This window comes from Pagrus major, chromosome 6, assembly GCF_040436345.1.
Source record: "Pagrus major chromosome 6, Pma_NU_1.0".
NCBI lineage: Eukaryota > Metazoa > Chordata > Actinopteri > Spariformes > Sparidae > Pagrus > Pagrus major.
In genome coordinates, this window is record NC_133220.1 from 31,578,312 (window position 1) to 31,601,250 (window position 22,939).

Below are 22,939 nucleotides of genomic sequence, written 5' to 3' on the forward strand. Positions count from 1 at the left end.
TATGTCAATGTTGTGTTTACAGCTTGATGTGCTGCCCCCAAGTGGCCAGAAAATAAATTATACCAGGTGCAGAAAAAACGGATATGATGCTGATATTGATTGTTGACAGGGACATCGGTTAAGATCTTGAATGAAAAGCATAAAACTCCACAATGTGGCGATTGAGTTTCTAGATTTCAGTGATTTCTCTCTGATTAACTTTGTAAGATCTCCACTGCAACACAGCTCTGAGCAAAGTAAATTGAAGCTCTCTCTCAGAGTTTTCAGCACGTTCACACTTGACGACTGCAACGTCCAAAACCACAAGAATAACACATAAACTCTGTTTTATGAAGGAAGTCAGTAAAATCAAGTAAGAAAAAATCCGAACACATATCACATTTCTGAAACGTATTAGATAAAACATTATTTATATTAAAATTTCTCTAAAAATCCTATGACTGTGCCCAAAACATGTGACCAGCATTTATTTAACGAGTTGGCGAGTTGACACCAAAATGAAAACAGTAACAGTGAGCGGGGCAAATGCGAGGACAGTGACGTTTGTATGTTTGAGTTCCAGATGTCCACAACTGTCTTTCTTCAGAAGAGTCCATCAAAATCACTGTTTCCACCACTCACCGGTCCAGTGTTTTTTTTTTTACAGTTTCTCCGTAGGTGCTCAGTCCCATCGTCTCAGAGCTTCTTATGGGTTTCAAATGTTGACATGTCCGTGAATTTGTTTTTTTCATTCCCTCGGCTATTTTGTAATTGAATCATGCAGATTATAATCATCTGATATTATACATATTTCATAAACAAGCCAACACTAAACATAAATTAGACCCTCTATAGATAAAAATGTAAAAAGCTAATAAGACAGCTGCTGATTATACTGAAGGTGTCACAGCCAGGAGGTGGCAACAACGAGCAAAAGGCTGCCTCTTGCCTCTTGGCACCAACCTCCCTATCCCACCCCCTCCACCACCAGCATTGTCCTGATCCTTTCACACAACCTTCCTCTGCTCTTATATCTTATTCATTACATATGTGACGGTAGCACAGGGCAGATATTTGGGACCTTAAAGTAAAAAAAATAAGTTTAAGGGAACTTTTTTTAAGGGAGCAACCTTGGGCCTCGGCTGGCTTGGGTTGAAAACTCATTGATTCAAATGACCCTCAGGGTACAAATGTATCAGATTAAATAAAATGCAAGTCAAGTTTCATGTAAATGACTCGAACAGAGGTGACTTCAAATAGTAACAAATGCTAATGGGTTTCACTTTCAATCTTGCATCATTCCACTTGATTAAACCAAGCGTTAAATCATCCAATAGAGGTTTCCTGTTCCATAAGGAAGTGGACAGGCCGGGATATAACGGGAGGCCGGTTTGGGTCAGAGGCCGAGTCACAGTTGGTTTGTCTAAAGGGACAGGAGTGGAGGTCTACTGCTTCGTAGAACGCAGTCTCTTCTCGTGTCAGGTGTGTATACAGGCGGGGGAGAAAGTCCTCATGTATGGTTGGTGGCGTACTGCAGGACGGGGCAAGAGACACACAGCTGGAGGATCCTCTCCTGTCCCCCCGTCTCAGGAGCCACCATGACCAATCAGGACTGCAACGAGACAACAAAACAGAGATCTATCATCACATAAGAACATATGATCACATATCTACATAGAGGCAAGACACCCAGAGTAAGGTCAGGTCATTTTGCTTCTCTGCTTTCCTTTTGTATCTCTTTGTAGTCATTTTGTATCTCTTGGTGGTCGCTACAAGTCTTTCTGGTCATTTTGCATATCTTTGTGGTTGCTTCAAGTTTTTGTTTTTGTTTTGTTCCTCTTAGCGATTGTTTTGAATCTTTGTAGTTATGTTACATCTCTTAGTTGTCGGTTTGAGTCTTAATAGTCGTTTAAAAATGTTTTGGGTCTCCTCGTAGTTGCTTTATTGACATTCTGACAAGAAATGTTAACAGTCCCTTTAAACAGCACATCTGACCCAGGAACCCCTGCTTCCCCCTTGTGCCCAGTATGCCTGTTCAGTAATCAATCCATGCACACGGAAGTGCAGTATTCCTGTAACATCTTCATCATCACAAGAGTCACATACCTGTGCTTTCTGCTGCAGCTCCTCAGTGGGAGACTCTGTTTCCCTGATAACCACTGCTTTTGTCACCAGCATGTCGGGGTGCTGCTGCTTGGCCTCTTGGATCGCCATGGCGAGGGCCTGGGGACATGACGCGCCAATACACGGGTCATAAAAATTTCATACTGGCTCTGTATGCCTTTCAACTTATTGAACATACAGTGCAAGTGTTATTATTTTTATAATACTCCTCACCTGATGTTGGTCCACATCATCGTCTCCTGTGATTATAATCCTTTTCTCGATCCTGGTCTCTGAATAGCCTCCTTTCACAGTCTGCAGAATGCAGAAAAATTAATGAATGACAAAAAGAGCAATCAAAGGAACTGTTGTTTTTATTGTATTTGTATCTCCATCATCCTTGCAAGAAACTCATTGTGTCATTGTGGTGTTTCTGTACCAGTTCTTCAGAAACATTGAATCCCTATTGTTTTACATCGTCTAACTCATAACAGAGCAGCAGAGATGTACTTAAATGCCATTGAAAACAAAGGAAAGTGTAATATTATTAAATCCTGTTGGAGGTTTTTTAACATTGTGGCAACTGAAACTTAGATATTGTTTTTTTATTATTATCATTTATAAGTCAATCCAATTCTTTAAATCTATTCATTGTATTTGGCCATCTGCTCCTAAGAGTCAACAAGGAGGGATAAGACATAATCCAGAGTGCACCATAAAATAAATTTGTTTACCATAACATACAGATGTTTACCAGGAGATACATATGTGATTCCCAGCTCCACTCAAACTGTAACCATGGCTACAGATGAGGTGTTACCTTGGTAACTTGAGTTGTGGTTGCTGAGGTGACGTTTTCAGCGGTGATGGTCAGCGGGGACACAACAGACTCCCTCGTCTGGGTGGCAGCTTTTACCTACAGCACATCCATAAAAGAGGAGTTATACACACATGGAGAGACACACTGCACGCACACACACACACACACGCTCATAACCTCTGTCTACCTGAATCTGCTCTGGACACAAACTCATTTTGTTCTCAAATGTTAGTTCACATTCATTCATGAGATAATCATTGTTAGGTATTATTAAATCAATCATTTCAGGTTCTTATTGAATGCAGACCACAAACAAACAGCCAAGGTGGGGCAATGGGGGGATTTATAATGATTGCAGACTGACAATTGTGCTTTTTGCATTTTTGTCAATTAGCAGTTTGCCTCAACTTCGATGAGTGTCAAGTAAATTAAAAAATGGAAGTGCATTTCCTCCCTTATAAAATATTTCTACAAGTATTTTGAATCCAGTATTGTTGAAATCTGTGTTTCTAGATTGCAGTCTTCCTCTTCCCTGTCTTTGTGGACGCCGCTGTGGACATATCCTGACATGCCACTGCCACCTGTACATAAGTGGTGAAACCACTGGCAGGAGGCTGTACTGTGACACCAGCCTGAAGGGGAGAGCCAGTCAGAGCAAAGAATAAAACCTTTAAGTCACCACAACTACTGTTTGTAACACTGACAGTAATAATTGGAATGTCACCTATTGACAGGACAATACAATTAAGAAAAGACATTTGCACAAAAATATAATAAGCACTCAGAGAAATCAGTTAATCCAAACCCTGGCATTAGCATGTTCTTATCTACTTCTCTCAATTTGAATTTCAAACATTCTCTAGTTCATAAAACAAAGTCATGCAGATTCATCCTTGTCTAACCTTTTTTCATTTCAACACTAATCAGGAGGATATGAAGTAAAGGTCGAGGCAACAAAAGGAGACAGCGACAGCAGAGTTTCTTACGTTGCCACCACATACACACAGGCTTTCACACTGATGACACTTCTGTAAAGATACTTACAGGGGAGCCATTTTCTTTGAGGGCAGCAGGAGCCTCCCGTGGGCTGACGACTCCATAGTTCTAAAGGAGAGAGAGAGAGAGAGAGAGAGAGAGAGAGAGAGAGAGTCATTATTTATTTCCTAATATGTACTAATTCCAGCTACATCAAATAAATGCAGTAAGTCAGCATATATACAACAGCATATTAGAAATAAATCATTAGTAATAAGGGAACCACAGAGAATGATATATATCTACTAAAACAGCATTCATTTATTTTTTATTGCCCTTTGATCCATTTTTATGTATAAAAATATGTAGAAAAGCTTCAAAGACATCATCATTAGCTAAACTGACTGTGTCACAAATTCATATTACAGACAGCTTGTATACAAAAATCTCAACATATCTCATCAATATACCATTTTATACTAACAGGACATGATACAATGTGTGTGACGTTGGGTGTCAATCAAACTGTGACTGTGATCAAACTTCAGGGCCAATTACACTTCTGTCTGTCTCCCCTCTACTTTAAATCTACTTTATTTTGTTACTTTGATAGAACACAGTACAAGTGGTGTTAACCTCTTTCACAGCAGACATTCTGACATGCCATAGCAAGAAAATGATAAGGTGTACGTAATACCTTAACATCTACCTGTATTATTACTGTATCATACAGACAGCAGTGCAGTTGGCTGTTACAATTCCTGGGCCCTGGTATAGATCTTTCCACAGCTAATTTGGCTTGTCAGTGCAGAGAAAGCACAGGTGTAATTGATAATACTGCATTTAGCTGAGATAGTTCCAGGGTGTTGGTATTGTGCATGTTGGCTCACTGTCTTGGCTCGCTGAGACACTTAATGGAACCGAGCCATCGTTAACTAAATTAGTTTCACCTGTGCTTCTCAAGTCTGCTGTGACAAAGGTCTGCGGTTCCTGCTGGCTCATCGACAGGGCTCACTGGAGCGCTCGCTAATGTCATTAGTTACACCTGTGGTGAAAAGTCACATTGTCTGCTTGAAGAGAGGTCTCAAGAAGACAACAACAAACATCAGCTGGTGAGGTGCAGCGGGTTGTTTACTTCCTGTATTTTGGTTCTTTTCAGATAAAAACCACTGAAAAGTGTTTTAAATTAAATACATAAAACATATCTGACTGGTAAAATATGAAATATAACATAACCATAACTTACTATTCATACAGGACCCAGTGGCATTGTAGCAGAACTCCTGAGTGTACTGAACTCAGCAAAAGTGTGACAACGATTTTATAAGAGGGAGATTGTGTTATTTCATTATTCAACAGTTACACAGTCTCACTTTAAAAACTCTGGCTGATGTTAGAAACTCTTTGAATGTAGAATTTGGTTCATTATATCTAAGTGTACTACTCTGGTCTAATTTCATTGTCAGGTCTAACATGCCTTAAACTTAAAGTGTCATACAATGCAGAGACTTTAAAAATATGATCATTCTATTGCTTTATGTGCGAAGTTTTGAGTTGTCAAAGGTTTTGCATTGTACACATTTAACAGGCATGACTGACAGCTAAGCTATTAACAGTATGTGCATACTTGAACTGTTTATGAAGACAAGCTGAACAAATTCCTTTTACTACAGTCTGCTGCTCAGATTCAGAGGCTGTCACTGACACACAGTCAGCTGACAGCAGGCCTGTGTGACAGAAAGAACGAGGCTCCCTCTGCTGGCTGACACTGCTGCTGCTCGAGACCTTTGTCTGCCTATCGATGACGTCGTCCTCCTTTTGCTGCAGACACACACACATAGACGCACATCGAGGCGGAGCACTGTTTCTTCCTCCTCTGACATCTTAAAAAATTTGACTCAGCACTGATGTGGCACTTCAAAGCCTCCCTCTCTACATCATTGCCCAAGTTCATCCACACCATTAGCTCAATGGCTAAAGAGCCCAGCGATGATTACATTTTAATAAGGCACCTGTTGGACAGCCAGCCAGCACTCAAATCTTCGCCTCGGGAGATAAATGGCGTTCCCACCTGCTTTCATCATCCGTATTAATACGCTGTCAATACTTTAATCACTCCATAATGATGCTATTATGTCACCCCTGTCAGGGGAATATGGCCTTCATAGCACTGAGGCCCAGAGAAGATGCTCCCTCCCCTAATGAAGATCAGCTCCAGTGCTCTGCAGAAGTTTTAAAGTCTTTGTTGGGTGACTGATGGGACTGAGCCTGTGATATTTTTCTCACTCGCCCCTCTCTGCAAATACTGGAGCTTAAAATGTATCAGCGTTATATCAAATATTCAATAGAAAAAAGGAACAAGAACAAAAGAAAAATGTCTTGACATATTAAAGAAATAGTTGAACATTTTTGTGAAATACTCTTATTATTGCCAAGAGTGACACAGGTAGATTGATATCATTCCCAAGGCTGTACAGAAAATTTGAAGCTACCACCATATTGTGATATTGTGTCTCTGCTGCCACCATCTTGCACCAGGTTTCTGTCCTGTTCAAATAGTTGAAGATGACAGACTTTTGTGCTGCTGTTGGATGTTATAACAAAGGAAATACTAAAACCAGGCAACAGGGAATAACACTTCATAGGAGACGTTCTTTTACAACATTTTAGTGTGTTGAATGTGTTGATTTGCGATTTGAGCTGATTTAGTATAGTTTTTATATTTCAAAGCTGTCAAATTTTGTGAATGTGTGAAGACTGTGAAGAATGTGCAACTCTGCACAACCCTGCTGGTGCATAATATGTGACTTAAAGTTTACAACAGCAAAACTAAAAATGTCATTAAAAACAGAACTGTGACGCTTGCCAGAAATGTACTTACTGTTTAGCTTTTTTTAAAATGAATGTAGTCTTTTTTTATTTCTAAAATTATAAAGAAAATTACATCATGGTGGCCATTTTACAAGGCAGGATGAAAAAAGGATACTTAGAAAGTAGTTACGTAAAATAAATTCATATTTAGTATTCGAGAATTATTACTGGTTCTATCTACATGAGATCAAAACTTTGGTATGAAATTTTTTTTATTTAACCGAGTATCCTGTATGTTAAATACGTGTCTTGCATTTGTTACAAATCAAACCTCTTGAAACTCAGTTGAAGATTGAGAGTCATGATAATGATCATTGTGGATAGACCTTCTGCCTCCATTGCACGCATTAGGAGGTGAGGCTTCACTGTACCAATACTGCAGCCCCATTGGCGCAATGATGAGTTCCACCAGCAATTTGTTGTCTTAGCACAAAGACTAGAAACACAGGTAAATAGCCTGGCTCTGTCGGCACCTCTAATGGTCCCTAATTTACATGTTCTTTCTTGTTTAATTAATCAATACAAAAACAGATGTGTAAAAACGACTTCCACCATGAGGTTGCATAGCAACCAATGGAGACATTGCACCTAGCACATAACCTCCTGTAAAACCATTAGGTGCTGTTTTTACACTGTGGTTTTTGAACAAATTGAAAAAAATAAATAAGTAAGATGTAACTTAATAATTCAGTTTTAAAGGTGCTGGGTGGATTGGAGACCAGCAGATTCCAAGTTTTCAGCTTTTATTCAAAGCTAACAGGCTGCTGGCTGTAACTTTATATTGAACAGATATGAGCACGATATTGATCTCATCTGATTCTCAGCCAGAGAGACAATATTTGTATTTCCCAAAATGTCAAGCAGTTCCTTAAAATCTGTTAGGTCTGAATATAAATATGAAGGTGACTTTAACTACACTAAAAGTGGTAAAGACTACAGTTTACTAAAATAATGTTTGGAGAAGAGTTTACTGTAAGTTACAATGTCGCTCGCTGACTGAAACTGTGGAGCCATTGTTGATTACTCAGCAAATACGTTTTTTTTAAATGACAGCAAAAACCAACGGCAGCAGATGTGTGAGTTAACAGCAACATTTTGTACATGACAGTAAAGTAAGGTTTGTTCACCTGCGGTGAGACATTCATGATGTTGGGGTGGACCTCTGATCCATTCGTATGTGACTCCGTCTTGGATTCGGACCTCTTCAACATATGAGCCATGCTCACAGCACTGGGGTCTTTCTTTGCCACGGGAGGCTGTGTGAAACACACAAACAATAAAGTCAACCAACGTTAAGCAGTTTCTTCACAGCAAGACCACTGAAAAATAAAGCGGCATACACTTCAGATAAAAGCATTTGAACACTGTTGACTTAAAGGCACAAACACTGAAATATATATTTTTTTTACAGGATTTTTCGGTTAGATGAAAACATGCAAATGATGATGCAACAGCAGGGGAATTCAAAGAAACACTGACGCAACCAACAAAAATAAAATGATGAAAAACTCATAAATTAATACATCAAAGAGAATAAAATATGTAGAATTTTAAACACAGTCAAACATAAACAAAATGAAACTAAATCCAAACAATGGGAAATAAACAAAAATAAAATAAAATGTAAAAACTGCATAACCAGGTAGTTATGGCACCAAGTCCAGCCAGGCAGGGTGAATCCAGTGGGTGATGATGAAGTTTGATGAAGATTGATTCATCTACCTCACGATGTGTTGCCTCCTCAGGAAGCTTCTCCTCAATGGGAGACTTGTCCCGGGAGCCCATCAGACGGGCAGAGTAGAATCTGGAGGTCTCCTCAAAGTCCTCCCGACCAACCTCAGGCTGTCGCTCCCTCTCTCCCAGCTCCGACATGCCCTTGGAGAAGTCCTCCGCACCAGAGTGGAGGTCCATGAGGACTGTGAAGTCCACCTCAGCCTCCAGGCTGGACGTGGAGCTGACCGTCATGCTGGAGCACTTGCGCTCGATGCCCAGGTGTGTTTCCCTCATGCAGGCCACCGTGTCCCGCTCCTGCTCCTCCTCTGAGGTTATGTTCGGCTGGGGCCTCCTGTCCCCGAGCTCCTTCTGGGGCAGGTACAGACACACGATCACCACTCTAAGGTTACTTAACTGCAGACGGGTGGATGATGAAGATGGCATGGAATGGAAGTATCACCCCGGTGTTTGAGGGTTGCATGTTTGCAGGGTTTCATGGAGGATCCAAAATTCAAAGCTATTACACATGCAACATATCCTGAGTATACAGCTGAAAATGATCAGGCATGCAATCATGTCACAAATGAAAAAGTGAATAGGGTTTAAACTACAACAGTGGCTCTGAAGCTAGGGGTTGGGACACCACAAGGGGTCACAAAATAATTAAAAGAAAAAAAGGGAATATTTCCATGATATAAATTCTGATTTATTTTCTGACTTTTTGGACTCTTTGCTTCTGTTTTGTGATTACTGGAACCTACAAAGGCTAACTACATGCATACAGGTCAAAACTAAGTTAAAATTAGAATCAGATTTTTTGACATCTGTTTTGCTATTGATAAACTATTTTGCCTTTTAGAGCAGCTAAATCTGATGAGGGGAAACAAACACCTGAATGTTAAACTCCTGCTAATGGTAACTAGCTTAGCAGATCTCAGTTGCTGCCATCTCAGCTGCTGGCAAGTGGAATTCATGTGATTCAGTGTGGATAAGCTGCCTCTAAATCACATTTTTTATTAGAGTAAATTTAATACATTTGTTTAATTTCACATATTAATAGTAGCCTAGACAGCCAAATGCCTAGCGAAAAAAGCTAAAAGGCGATTATATCAGTTTCCGAGTTAGCCTGAAAACCTTATCGTCAACTTCTTAGCTTCTGAAGTCACGATTCCACAGATTTCTACATAAAACAATGGGGGAAAAAACAGTATAGCTGACCCATACCCATGATACAACCTGTGACTAGGGTTCAGCATCAATATACATCTGTTTTAATCTGTTTTAATCTGTCTTAAGCCAAAATGTTTGTGAGCCATTAAATTACAATAAATCTCAGCCAAATTAAAGTAATGCCACTTACATTAATTAGGCACGTACACTTGCTTATCACAGTAAAAACATCATGATGTCAGCAATAGTAAAGCACAGGGGGTTCTGTATACAGCACATAGATTCAATTCAAACTCTGACCATGGTGATGGATGAGGGCATCTGAGTAGCCAGTGAAAAGTAACACACTTCATCATTTTTATATATGAGGAGAAAGTGGTGCAGTCAGTGCCGAGGCATGCAGTTTACCCGCAAGGGGTGCAGAGATGATGTGTAGAGCATATGAAGGTGGGTTTAAATACAAATGAATAACCTTGAAATCAGCAAACGGCTCTTCGTAAATGGCAGGAGTGGAGACAGGCTCCTGCAGGGGGAAGCAGAGGAAAGAGCACAGAGAGCATGTGAAGGTTAGCACAAGCTTAGTGGTCAGTGGACTACATAGCACACACACAGAAATCTAACCAGCAGAGCTTGACTGGAGCCTGAAACTATGAGCTCAGTGTGTTCTGAGCACAAAATATTTCACTCCAGACCTAAACTGGGATCCTGTTGTAGCACTCAATGAGACTGAATATAGCCACATGTTTCAAAGCAGCTAATAATTCAGTGTTTTTAATGTCTTTTAAATAGAGGGTGTAACGGTACATGTATTTATCCCAAAGTGTCACAGTGCGGACAAACACAACCGGCTCAGGCAGTCACACTATGGTATAGTATAACTGTTCTGATTCACACTCCAATCCAGAAGGTGGCGGTAATGCACAAAAAAGCTGTTTTCTAACCACCATTAAAGGAGACATGCTCATTTTCAGGTAGTAGTAGTGGTAGTAGTATGCATGAAATTAATAGAAAATGTCAGAACTTGAAATTGTTTTTAAAACACTAAACTTAGCTTCTGCCACTGTCATTCATAAAAACAACAAAACAAAAACACAACTGTGCAAATTTTAAAGGAGACATATTATGCTCATATTATTCATAATTCTATTTTGTGTTACTACTAGAACAGGTTTACATGCTTTAGTGTTTAAAAAACACAACAGTTTTCTTGTTTTATCCAGTGCTGCAGCACTGTACTCCCCCTCTGTATGAGACGCTCTGTCTTAGCTGCTGTCTCTTTAAAGACAACAGAGCAGCTGCACTAAATCAATCCTCACATGCGCAAACTAGCCGCTAGGCATTAATCATGCAAATGTATGACCCTGTGACGTGGTGTGATGTCACAAAGACATGGAATTAAAGGCGGAACTACTGACGAGGCGTTTCAGGAGCAGTGTTTTCTGTGGGAGAGAGGTGAAGACTTTGACCTTTTTAACTTTCAAGATCTTTTACACGCACGAGAACAAATGTAAAAACACTGAAGGAAAGGAATAATAGTTCTCTTTTAAAACGACATAAGCATAAGAAGATGATAACACAATAAAACCAGATGGAGAAGACACTGTGACTGACTACGCACTATGGCAAGTTAAAATGAGACACCTAAATGTCTGTTAGACTGTACCAACTATTTTATGGGGGCTTAACGGCACTCGGTGAAGCAAACTGTAACTTGCAATACTGTCTGTTGAAAATAAATGAACAGAAAACCACATGCAGATGGGATTCTTTTGTTGCTTTTTCCCATTCTACCAAACTCGTACTGAACCGTGACCCCAAAACCGAAGTATGTCCCGTACTGTGACTCCTGTGTACTGTTACACCCCGACTTTTAAATGACTCAAACCCAGGTTTAGGTGAGAAATTCAGCCAGACCCAATCTAACCCACTAGGTCTGTCCAGAACCAGTCAGGTCCAAATGGATTCAGGCACAAATTTCAAGCCCTACTCTACAGTAACATAGCAAACAGCAATACAGGACAGAAAAGAGGTGAGCTTACTGCAACAAAAACATCTACAGCCAAGTTCATTTGTTAGAATTAGCAGAGGCAGGGCAAGAGAATAATGCAGTTTTTATAATGAGCAGGTTTTCAGCATAGCAGCAGCCACTCATTGACCAACGGAGAAAGTGTTGCAACATTACGCACCTTGAATTTCAAGAAGGGTGTATTCAAATGCCGTCAAATGATATTGTTAAATGTCCAATAAAAGGTGCAGGGGCGCGTTTCAAAGCCTGTCAGAGTGACTGTGTGAGTGGGTCCACATGTTTGGAGGAGCGCCTAATATTTTCCCCACACTCCCCCGAGTTCAATCTGATCTCGATATGATTGTCACTCGCCAGTGAGAGCTGCGCAACACCTCTTCTCATGCCTATTTAATCCAATATATGAAAGAGCTTGACTCAGATGAAAAGGTGGGAAATGATGAAAGCTGTCATGTCTATTCACTTCAAATTCCTTTCATTCCAGTGCCAAACGCGTGCAAGCTCCTAATGATACCAACAGTGAAATGAAAGCAGCAAATCTGACTGTGTCAGGCACTGAGCTGTGGTGTCTGGCTGCTCGCTGCCTGCTGGGGCTTCACAGTTAGAGGAACCAATGGGTTTATAACACCGCTTAGCTTCCTATCCAGGTGGGGTAGAGGCAGATTTATGATTTATTATCACCAATCTGAAGGATCAAGGGATATTTTGTAAATTCTTTTGAAGTGAGTCAGTTTGATGTAGTTTCTCAATCAGAAACCAATTCTATACTCCATTTAGCTCTAATTTGGGCCAATAATGGCTGTCTGTAACATAAAGTAATGGATGGAAGTACTTTTCACCCTTTGTTTCTCCAATGAGTGATTTAATCTATAACATCAGTATGCAATAAATCATTTGTTTTGCATTTCCAGTTTGAAAATGGCACGGAGATGTGCAAAACTCATCAGAGCGATGATAATATGTAAGTCTTTCTTTCCTTGCAATCCTCTGACAGAGAACAACGTGAGCTGGAAAGAAATTTGAGGCTCACAAGTTCCAGAAGGCGAAGACAAACCAACAATCAAAACATGAGATATTGATTTTTGTCTTTTTTTTAAATTTCACAGCCAGTGGTGAAGTGTACAGATTTGCCAGACAGTGTGGTGCATGTTGAGGGCAATGGGAGGGAGATAAATTGGGTTGCCTTATGGGAAAATGTCCAAACTTTCTGATTGTTTTTTTGCCACAAGACGGAACACACAAGTATCGCTCCGCCTGCTCTTCATACAGGCACGAACAGGTAAGATGGATGAGTGTTTCAAGTCACTGAAAACGTAGAAAAAAAGAAAAATGGCGTGCGAGTCTGTCTGAAGCTCATGCGATGCTGTATTTCCAATGACTGAATAGCAGATGCCAAGCAGAGTTACCGAGTGTCTCTTCTTGGCTGCGTCCAGGCTCGGCTCCCTGCCGACATTTCGGCTGTTCCGCAGCATTAGTCCGGACTCCCTGACCTTCTGTGTTTTTACTGGTGGGGCTGGGGGAGCCATTTTGGGAAGCCCTGAAATCTTTGAGCCGAACGACTGACTCTCTATAGGTCCTCTACCGGACTGATAGCTATCATCTGGATGTTCTGATTTAGCGATACCCTCCTGATCTGCTGCGAATGCTGGATGGAAGGTAGAGACGTCAGTCCAGTTGAGGTCTGAGGGTCCCTCTGGAGAGCCGACCGACCAGCGGTATTCTCTTCTGAGGACCCGTGTGGGCTCGTCCTGACCTGACCTGTCCCTTTCGTCCTTACACGCTACGCTCTTTGATCGCTCTGGCTTGAGAGGAACAATCCTGGTGATTTCCGACTGGTAGCTGCTGCCTGACAGTCGGTGGAAGGACGTCCTCTGACCTCTGTCTCCCAGGAAACCCTCCATATCCTCTGCCCCAGAACTACTGATCTTCCTCTCATGTGTCCTGACCTGTCGCAGCTTCACCTCAGCTAGCTCTTTGTTGTCAATAAGGCCCTTCCCTCGCACCTTCTTCACAACCTCCCCTTTAACACCTGCTAATGAACTATCGTGTTCTATCTTTCCGGGTCCGTTCACTGAGCCTAAATCGATATCTGTTGGCCCAATCTGACTCACTTTTTTCTTTACCTGCTCTGTTCCTTGAGTGGAGACCTCACTGCTTTCTCCTATTGATATATCCTCCTGTTTGTTGTCTTTATAGCCCCTGACAGACTGATCCTTTGCTAATCCCTGATCATCTTTCATCATCTCCACTGAGGACAAGTCACAATGATTTCCTGTTGCTGAGGTTTTTTCTGGACTGTTGTCCGAATCTGAGCCGTCATTTTCATCTCCAGTAGAATCGCTGTCTCCTTTTCTGTAGATGAGCTCAGCAGGCATTCCCAGGTTTAAGCTCTGGGGTCTCCTCTTTTTCCTTGGTTTAGAAGCTGTGCGTTCTTTCATCTGGCACGAGCCCAGAGCCACGTCACTGTTTGCCTCAGGGTCTGAGGCTTTCGATGGTTTACCTTGAGATTTGTCTTGAAACAAGTCTGCATTCTCAGATAATTGAATCACAAAACGACTTTTGCCGGTTGGCCGAGGCTCAGAGCATACATCTGCCTCTCTGGACGATTTTGTTGATGGAAATTCATCAATATGGCTTTTCATTTCTTTCCTGTCATACCCTGTTACCTCTTTATGTATCATCTTGGCAATGTCTATCTCTTTTTCCAGCTCCTTTTTCTCCCACGAGGAATCAGATGTGAGAGATTTGTTCTCCTCTTCTGCCTTCCAGTCATGGTCCTGTTGATACGTTTCTTGCTTTTCAATCAATACCCACTCCTCAGAGCCCTATATGTTGGTATAGATTAAACACAGTTAGACATGCCAAGCAAACCTTCTACAAATAATGAAATCTACTCAATGATTTGAATCACAGAACAAGGGAACACGTTTTGGTAAACATGCATTTGCATTTAGGGATTTATAGTTAAATATTTGGGAGTATTTTCTTGAATACATAGACATGTGAGTGATAATAATGCACAGTAGGCGGTGCATTACACCAGACCACATATGCTATAAATAGTAAACTGTATCATGAAAGAGAAAGAGTGAGAGATGTGCAACCTCAGGTGAAGTCACCAGAGTCTTCTGGACGAAACCCTCAACAGACAGGCTGTTAACAGGGTCCTTTCCAACTGCTCGGCCAACCAACTGCCTCGACACGAGGCAGAGGAGAGAGTTTAAAAGAGAAGGAAAAAAGAAGAAGAAGAAAAGAAGAAGAATCTTTATTTTATATATACATACAATCATACAACATAGTGAAACTGGTTCTCTGCATTTAATCCATCACAGTAGAGCAGTGGGATGCCAGCCTACAGCACAGAGGGACCAACTCCAGATCACAGCCAGTGAGGGCACTTACTGGAGAATTAACTGAATATACATGTTTTGAAGAACAGCTGTTTGAGCTCGGACTTGAAATGAGGAGTAAATTAGTGAGCGGCATAATAAACTATTTCATGCAAAAGGGAGAAAATGTGAAAGGCAGAAAAGAATCAGTGCAACAAGGACTTAACTGACTTATTCTGTCGAAACTTTTTAATGAACTTCAAGCTAAAAACATGCAATCCCGTGTACCTGACAGACACTGAATCCACATAACCAAATCAGCAGACATTTGCAATGCAAATATATTTTCTGTGACTACATCAAAGAGTCAAGTTCGACTGAATCTCTTGGAAACAGTGAAGAGCACAGAGACTTTCCAAGCCTTCAACTGTCAGTCAAACAGAATAACACCCCCCTCCACCAGCCTACCCTCGCTGTCATTTTACCTGGAATGAGACACAGAGCAGATTACATTTTCTGCAGCAGGCGTTTGACATTCTATGGGCATAATCTGATCATCCCAGAAAGCAGATGAGAGATTGTCTGTAGACAACTTATGCACAGGCAAAGACAGAGGCATCCTATCTGAACACTACTATCTCAGTGCTCTATCTTCAAAAGCCTAATTACCAAATGTGATCAAAGCTTGAGTGCTTTCGTGATCCAGCATAAAGGAAACTGTGTCACTGTTAGGCAATCAAGGGTGGGGGGTGGGGGGGATAACTGATAATTATTTCTCAAGTGCCTCACATTGAGTAAATCCTCAAAAAACATCTTGAAACTAATCTCATCAAGATGCTTCCCTCTGTGCTCCTTGTCAGTCATCTTCAAGTACCTTTGAGATATTGTCAGAATTATTCTGGTACACCAGAGAGAGGCAGGATGCACTTCATTATAAACCGCTTAAAATAAACTGCAGATTTTTAGTTTGTTCCTTCGAGCAGAAGTGTCTTTGCACAGGAGATATATATTTGAAGCGCCTGAAGGAAAGAAATTAAAGAACCATAACTACCTTCACTAATCACGCTCATTTGCTTTTTCTTTTTCTTTATACAGTCATACCGGTACAGCAAATCTTCAGGCTTGAATTATTTAAACGAAATGAAAAGAGCATACAAAAAAATGTGCCAAACAAGTGCTTCCCTGTGACAGAATATGGCCTGTCTCGAGTCAAGCAGCAAAAAGAAGAATCCAACATGACAGCGGCCAGACTGGAATATCAATGCCCTTTAATGGAATGTCAAGCATCAGAGGTCGCTGGATTTGAGATATTGACCATAGTGGACATTAGAGCCCACAAATCTCCCCAACCCCCCTCCCCCCACCAGCATGAGCCCCTACTCACAGCCTTCTTCTCTGGTGTGCCTGTCGGGGAGGTGGCTGACAGACGCTTCTCTCGGTTCATCAGCTTGCTGTTGGGCTCCCTCAGGGTTCTCTTCAGCTCGTTGATGCTGGCCTGGTGCTTCAGCAGGAAGTCCTGCGACTTATCCAGAAACTTGAGGAGAATGTGTAGAAGGAGAAAAACAAGACGGGAAGAGAAGAGGAAATGCATTAGCAGGATGTCAACGTACTTTTCAGCAGCAGCAGTACTCACATCAACACATCTGATATGCATGACTAAATGGGATGTGAGATAATACGGCCCATACGCAGGAGAAGATGGGATGTGAAGTGCTAACAATTACTTTAACTAGAGAATATGCTGGTGTTGTACTTCTCTTTGTTGTAGCAAATGGAGAGAAATGACATTTAAGATGCTACTGATGCTCGCAGAAAACAAAAGCAATTATACTGACGACTGAATTAGTTTTTTAGACATAAACAAACACTGCAATCAATGCACTCACTGCAAAGTAGATGATGAAGTAACGAGTGTGTGAAGTCTATTAACCTTTTTAGATAATTAAAATGTGCATTTATTTTTTGTTTGTGTTTTGTGAATGATGACACTCATTGGTGGAAAGTAGTATGAATCTGATTGCCATTTTTTGCTAACTTAAAGGGTAACACCACCAATTTTCCACATTAAAGTGTGTTTAGGGGGCTTAGGGGGACTACTACTGCATATGTGAAAGAAGTAGTATAAATCCTTTTGTGGCTCCAGAGGAAGCTGCATGTAAACTAATAAATTGCCTCTAGTGATGTTACTCAGTGGAGTGCAACTTGGCCAGTGAGTGACATCACTGGAGGCAATTTATCAGATTTACTTTTTTTTACATTACTTTACAGGTTAAACAATAGGTTCAAAAAGTCCATCTTTAAACAACAGTCAGGTGCTCATATACACTTAAAACAGTTTTTGCTTACTGCAATCATCCCCCATGTTCATACTGGTCATTAAGAGATCCTTTCCTAATGTATCCTTCCTCATTGTGAGTGATAAGGGACAAAATATTTTGTCCTCTATGTAAAAAAAACATTTTAAAGTTTATCTGAAGTAAAAAAAAGAGGCTTTCTTTCAACATTACCGTCTTTTTAGAGCAAAATTCCCTTTTTTGTGTCACAGTCTCTTCACTGCAGCTCAACAAGTGAACACAGTCCAGAAAACAGAAAGACGATCTTATACTTAAGACTGTTACTTTGGAAGACACCCACTGGATTTGTCTAATTCAGACTGCTAAAGCCTAAAATTAACTTGAGATAAACTTAAGAACATATTTTGGCATAAAACCAGAACTGTGGATCTTGTCGCCCATCTCTTCTATCAGAAGCAAATTATGAAGGGATTTCTTCACAGCCGGTATGATCACGAGGAATGATTAAAGCAAAAAAAAAACCTGTTTCATTGTTTATGAGATTATTCTAAGGCAGATGAAAATTTTTGAATGTCTCCTTTCAGATTTTACGTTGAAAATATATGATAAGCTTATTAAATGCAATGCATTGCTTAAAATTGTGTGTAGTTGGAAGACCTTGTAAAGTATTGCATGTGTGAGTTGTGAGCAGTTCCACCAAACATTTGGAGACTTTTAACCTCTTAAATTCTCAGATGATTTCATTTAGATAACGACGCCCAGTGATGTCAGAATATCGCGTTTCCAAAGACAGCTACTCAGGTTGATCTTGTTCAGGTTGAAAACCGCTGGACTACCTAATAGTCTTATAAATACACACAGTAATAATGTAAAGTGGCTTCGGTAGAGGAGGAACAATGCAGTGATCAGTTCAATTCACTAGCAATTTCTTTTACTGCATAGTTATTCCTCTGTTGAAATAAAATATGCATTCTTGATTTTTATTCTAGTTTTTCTATGAAATAATAATTTAATAATCTTGTCTCACAGGCAGATTCCTGATTGCTAAAAAGCTAAAGAGAAGATGAAATAAAGACAGTCCCATTAAAATGAAGTGCAAATGTCTGAACTCATTTGAACAACCATTCTCCATTAGACTGGCTGGCCATAAACTCCAGTTTTGTAGCAGGCGTGGTGAATATTGATGTTCAGTTCATGCTAACACAGTCAATGGAAAGAGCCAACCAGATCCACACTGAACGTCTCTCAGTCACAGGGACTACTTTTCTTCAGGACAAGTACTTTCTGTATTTTATACATTTCATCAAGTACATTTAGCTGATAATACTTTTACTAAGTGGGGAGTTTGACTTTGACTTGTGAGTCTTGAGACTTGATTTTTTTTTAGATTGTTGTCAACTTTCACTTGAGGAAAGGATCTGAGTGCTTCTCCCACAGAGCAGAATATTCCAAAATAGTGAGGAAATGCATTGATGTTAAGGCGCTTAGGGCGGAAGAAGGGCTCACTCCTATCTATAACACAGGAGACTTTGTAAGCCTGATCTTTTAAATCTCTATGACATTAAAAAAAAAAAAAGGATGTCCTTTGATCCAAGATGGCGGCTGCAGGCAAACCTCAATCTGCAAAAACCCCAAAAGACTAGCGGTGCACACGACAAGAAGCACACGGGCCGAAGACAGGAACCTGTACCTCCTGTTTGTGCCGAGGAGTGGCCTCCTGGTCCAACTGAGAGAGCTGAGTTGGGGCAGGAGAATGGGCGAGCACAAGAGGGGTCAGAGGTGAAGAGTGCAGGGTCAGAGAGTGCAGGAACAAGGTCGGGTGCAGAGACAGGGTGGGAGAAGGTAAGTCAGTCAGAGGACAGGCAGGCACACAGACTGGAGGGCTACACTTGGCCACTTGTTACCATGCCAAGACGAATTTGGAAATTACTCGAAAGTACATCCCAGTAGACATTTTGGAGTTTAATAGATCCTGGTTTGGCATGCAAGTGCACCAAAAGTAGAAAAGTGGAGGTTTTTGAAGCATAGTTGCTTTTACCAAATGTGAAATCAAGACAGAAATATTCTTCTTACATCAGTTCAGACTGGTTTCCAAAGCGTTTTGAGCGTTTCGTCGTATCGTGCACAGCTGACATTTGTTACCATCTTACCAATCACTGTCTGTCAAATGTTTGCTGGGATGCTATGACAAATATGACACAACCTTGGCAGCAGCTCTTGCTTGCTCATAGTGCAATGCAGCACAGTGTTTTCTCTGATAACAGAATTACTGTCACAGTAAGATAGTGGAAGACAGGCAGAAACAATGAGATACAATTAGACAGATATACTTGAAATAACAATGGATGGATCGAGACAGGTATACAGACAGACAGAGACCAAATCACCAGACACCAAATACCTCCTGTTTACTGTCAACTGGTGACCCAGCCTCCTCCTTAACGCCAGCAAGAGTTAAAAAAAAGAAAAAAGCATGTTAGCAACAGAGGGCTAGGCTCGAGTTTGCACTTCTTAGCATAATGAGAAAGGGTTAAATACTGTAAAGCTGTCAGCGGGATTTATGAGCAGTGCGGTGTAAGCATATAAGCCAGAGTGAATAGGAGTGAAAGGAGAAGAGTTAGTAAATGCTAAATCCACTGAAGCCACCACAGCGTTACACCCCGGCTGGATAAGCCTGAATTGACTTGAGGAGCTTGTGCTGCACCTATGTACGTCAGTAGCCCTGCAGTCCATACCTTCATCCTGCACCGGGACCGAGGTGTCTTCATGTTGACTAAAGCTCTTTACATTTGGATCTTACATGAGAAAATCAACCCTATCACAGTGGAATTCATAAAATTCAGGAAGTCTTTACTACCATGATCTCCTTCTTTCTGCTCGGCGTGACATTGCCATCATGGTCTTTGTCCTGCTCGTTCTGGTCCTGTTCTTGGTCCTTGTCCTCCTCGTCCTGCTCCAAACTGGGCTCCAGCTCCGTCTCCTGCTCATCCATAGAGGGGCTGTGGAGACGACGCTGTTCACTGACGCTGCGGTGGGACAGGCCATCGTGGTTCTCACACATGGCCGATACTGGCCTTGAGAACTCTGCTGGTAACAAGAGTTGAATGATTAAATATATATATATTGAAATATTCTCAGGGTTCTTTGACGCCTGTAGTCCGGTTGATTTGGTCCAGACCAAGAATGAAAAAAGGGCACATTGAAGGAACTATTGTGACTCTCACCTCCGTCCAAGCTCCTGGACAACAGGTACCTCTTGCTTGTGGAACGCTCAAAGTGCGGAGCAGGCCGGTCTATCAGAGCGCTGGCCTGTCTGGTTTGAGCCTGCGTCCTTCCACTGTATCGAAACTTTGAACCCATCACTAAGAAGCCCTTTGGAGGAGGCTCTGGAGACACCAGCCTGTGAAAACAAAAACAGTCATCGGTGAACATTCCTGACCACATACTGTACCATGTAACAAAAAACACAAAGGCAAAGGCTCCAATTGTGTTAGACTAAAAATGGAATTCAAGCAAACTTCTGTTAGAACATTTTCCATGGATGATTTGTAACTGCTCACAAAGGAAGCCATTACATTACATTGTCTTGCTGATATGTGATCACATTTTTCTGTGTGATTTGGAGCAGCCATGGTCATCAGGTAGCAAAGTGCTGTCAATGCTGTTCATTTCCAGGTTAAAGCCACAGGCAGTTTGAGAAAGTGAGCAGTTTGAGAAAAAATTCACATAAAGATTCTGATATTTTCATTATTTTTCTAATAACACAGAACTATTTATCCTGCCTGCTCTGTTATAATACAGGGTAAACACATTATGTGACAGAGGGAACTCTTCAGAGGAAACAGAATTAAACTTTTAGCTTCTGAAATAAATATTTTTGAGACAGCTTCGATGGAGCGCAGGCTGCTTTACTCCAAACAATTTCGCTTTATGAATCTGGAGAGCGCATTTGTGTGTCTGACCTTTTGGATGCGTAGAACAACACAGAATATTAATTCCTGTCGGTGTGTCCCAAGATTTCAATCATCACTGAAGTCAGGCTTCTGTGTCTTGTGCGTAGAGCAGAGCTCTCTTAACGGAGAGGCGCATTTACCGTTTCCACTGTGGGGGGATCACTGCAGGTTATATTATATTTTCCTCATTAATTATATATTATTTCACCCAGATTATACACAAATTTAAATGTGCTCCGCGTATAACTACAGCGGTAACTGTATGTCTTTGTTTGCAGTTGATAGCATAATCAAGAATGACATTTAGTCTCCGTGATTAAAGATTTAATCAATATTGCTTAGGCCTAAACTTGGTGCTTTACATTGTCCTCAGACAGTCGCGTAATACAGTGTGTGGCAGGCATAGCTGTGCTTGTGTGTAGGAATACAGACATTATACGGTTGAGGGAATATAGTCACAAAGCAAAGGGCTGTCTGACGGCAATGTAAAAAGCCAAAAATATGAAAAATATAGTGTACATGTAAACGGATATATATTTTTTAGATGTGCCTTCCTTTAAGGTGGCTAAAATATGTCTTGCTGTCAGTGCCATCTAGCAGTACAATGCTCTGCTTCCCTGTTGGTGCTACGCACTGCTTCTCCACACAGGGGGAGAGCTGACGGCCATCTACTGCAGGTAACACACTGACTAGGGATAAGTACCTCATACAACCCCTCATCAAAAGACCTGAACTATCACTTTAACATGATTTTTGGATGGGTTAAAATTAAGATTGATTAGATATGATGATTTCTTTTGCAATTACTCTCATGACTCTGCATCCTTTTATCTGCTCCCTCGGTGACTTGAATTATAACCAGACCAGTCCTTTTTACCTGTGTAAATATCTCTGAAACAGATGGCAATCAGTTCCTGGTGGACAATCACTTTTTTTCAAAGGCTCATCTCTGGGGAAACCCTAATAGCCAGAATCTGCATCTGTCACGATTAAATTTTTCATGAATCATTGGATGTATTAGTCAGGATATGTTGCACCTGCTGGTATCCTAATTATTAACTTCCATGCACAAAAAGCTTCTGTTATACACATTAAATATCCTCTTTTTTCTATGTGAACCCACAACCTTAAAGTTCAAACTGCTCTTATGCTCAAGTTGGATCTTCTGTTCTGCTTGTGTCTGTGCCTTCTGCATGCTAACTACAAAGCGAGCTTTACCACTTGTATTTGAATGAAGGAATTGATTCTTTGTATCGCCTGCACACTCTGTAAAGGTGTATCAGTATTCAACACCAGATCACTTGTAAAGCCAAGGTGGCCATGAAAGTAATATGAGCTGTAGAGTCACTGTGTGTGATACAAAGCACTGTGTAATGAACTGTGTGTGGTGCGCCTGATAAAGTTGTACACATGGAAATGTTCTGTTTGTATTGATCGGACAGGAACCTTCCAACCATGAGACTGGATCAATTCTCACCGGAAGAAGGTGTGATGCTCGATGCAGACCTTCCACAGCTTCTTGGCAGCTCTGTGATTCGGAAGCTTAAAGCCGATTGTACTTTCAAACTGCTCGTACTGGAGGGGAGAGAGTGGAGAGACAGAGAGAAATGTGAGGAAAGTTGTAAGGGATACAAAACCAAGTGTGCTTACTTTGTTTTGCTAAAGGCAAACTCGGTACTTCTGCATAGAAAAAGGTTCAGGGCAACCTA

General features: G+C 41.0%; 1 protein-coding gene across 2 annotated transcripts in view; it reads right to left on the minus strand.

Moving 5' to 3' along the window:
• Nucleotides 1-644: 644 nt before the first annotated feature.
• LOC140998583 (band 4.1-like protein 1) overlaps nucleotides 645-22,939 on the minus strand; it is an 84,935-nt gene continuing 62,640 nt past the window's right edge. The window contains exons 9-19 of one of the 2 annotated variants that reach the window (XM_073468907.1): nucleotides 22,708-22,805; nucleotides 20,502-20,677; nucleotides 20,135-20,361; nucleotides 16,368-16,517; nucleotides 10,104-10,154; nucleotides 7,876-8,004; nucleotides 3,947-4,006; nucleotides 2,903-2,998; nucleotides 2,317-2,397; nucleotides 2,086-2,202; nucleotides 1,515-1,591 (exon numbers count right to left, since the gene is read on the minus strand). In XM_073468907.1, the coding sequence (XP_073325008.1) occupies nucleotides 1,586-1,591; nucleotides 2,086-2,202; nucleotides 2,317-2,397; nucleotides 2,903-2,998; nucleotides 3,947-4,006; nucleotides 7,876-8,004; nucleotides 10,104-10,154; nucleotides 16,368-16,517; nucleotides 20,135-20,361; nucleotides 20,502-20,677; nucleotides 22,708-22,805 (1,191 nt within the window). In that variant the 3' untranslated portion in view covers nucleotides 1,515-1,585. Of the gene's footprint in view, nucleotides 1,592-2,085; nucleotides 2,203-2,316; nucleotides 2,398-2,902; nucleotides 2,999-3,946; nucleotides 4,007-7,875; nucleotides 8,005-10,103; nucleotides 10,155-16,367; nucleotides 16,518-20,134; nucleotides 20,362-20,501; nucleotides 20,678-22,707; nucleotides 22,806-22,939 lie in introns of both variants that reach the window. The other variant, XM_073468908.1, reaches the window with a different exon arrangement.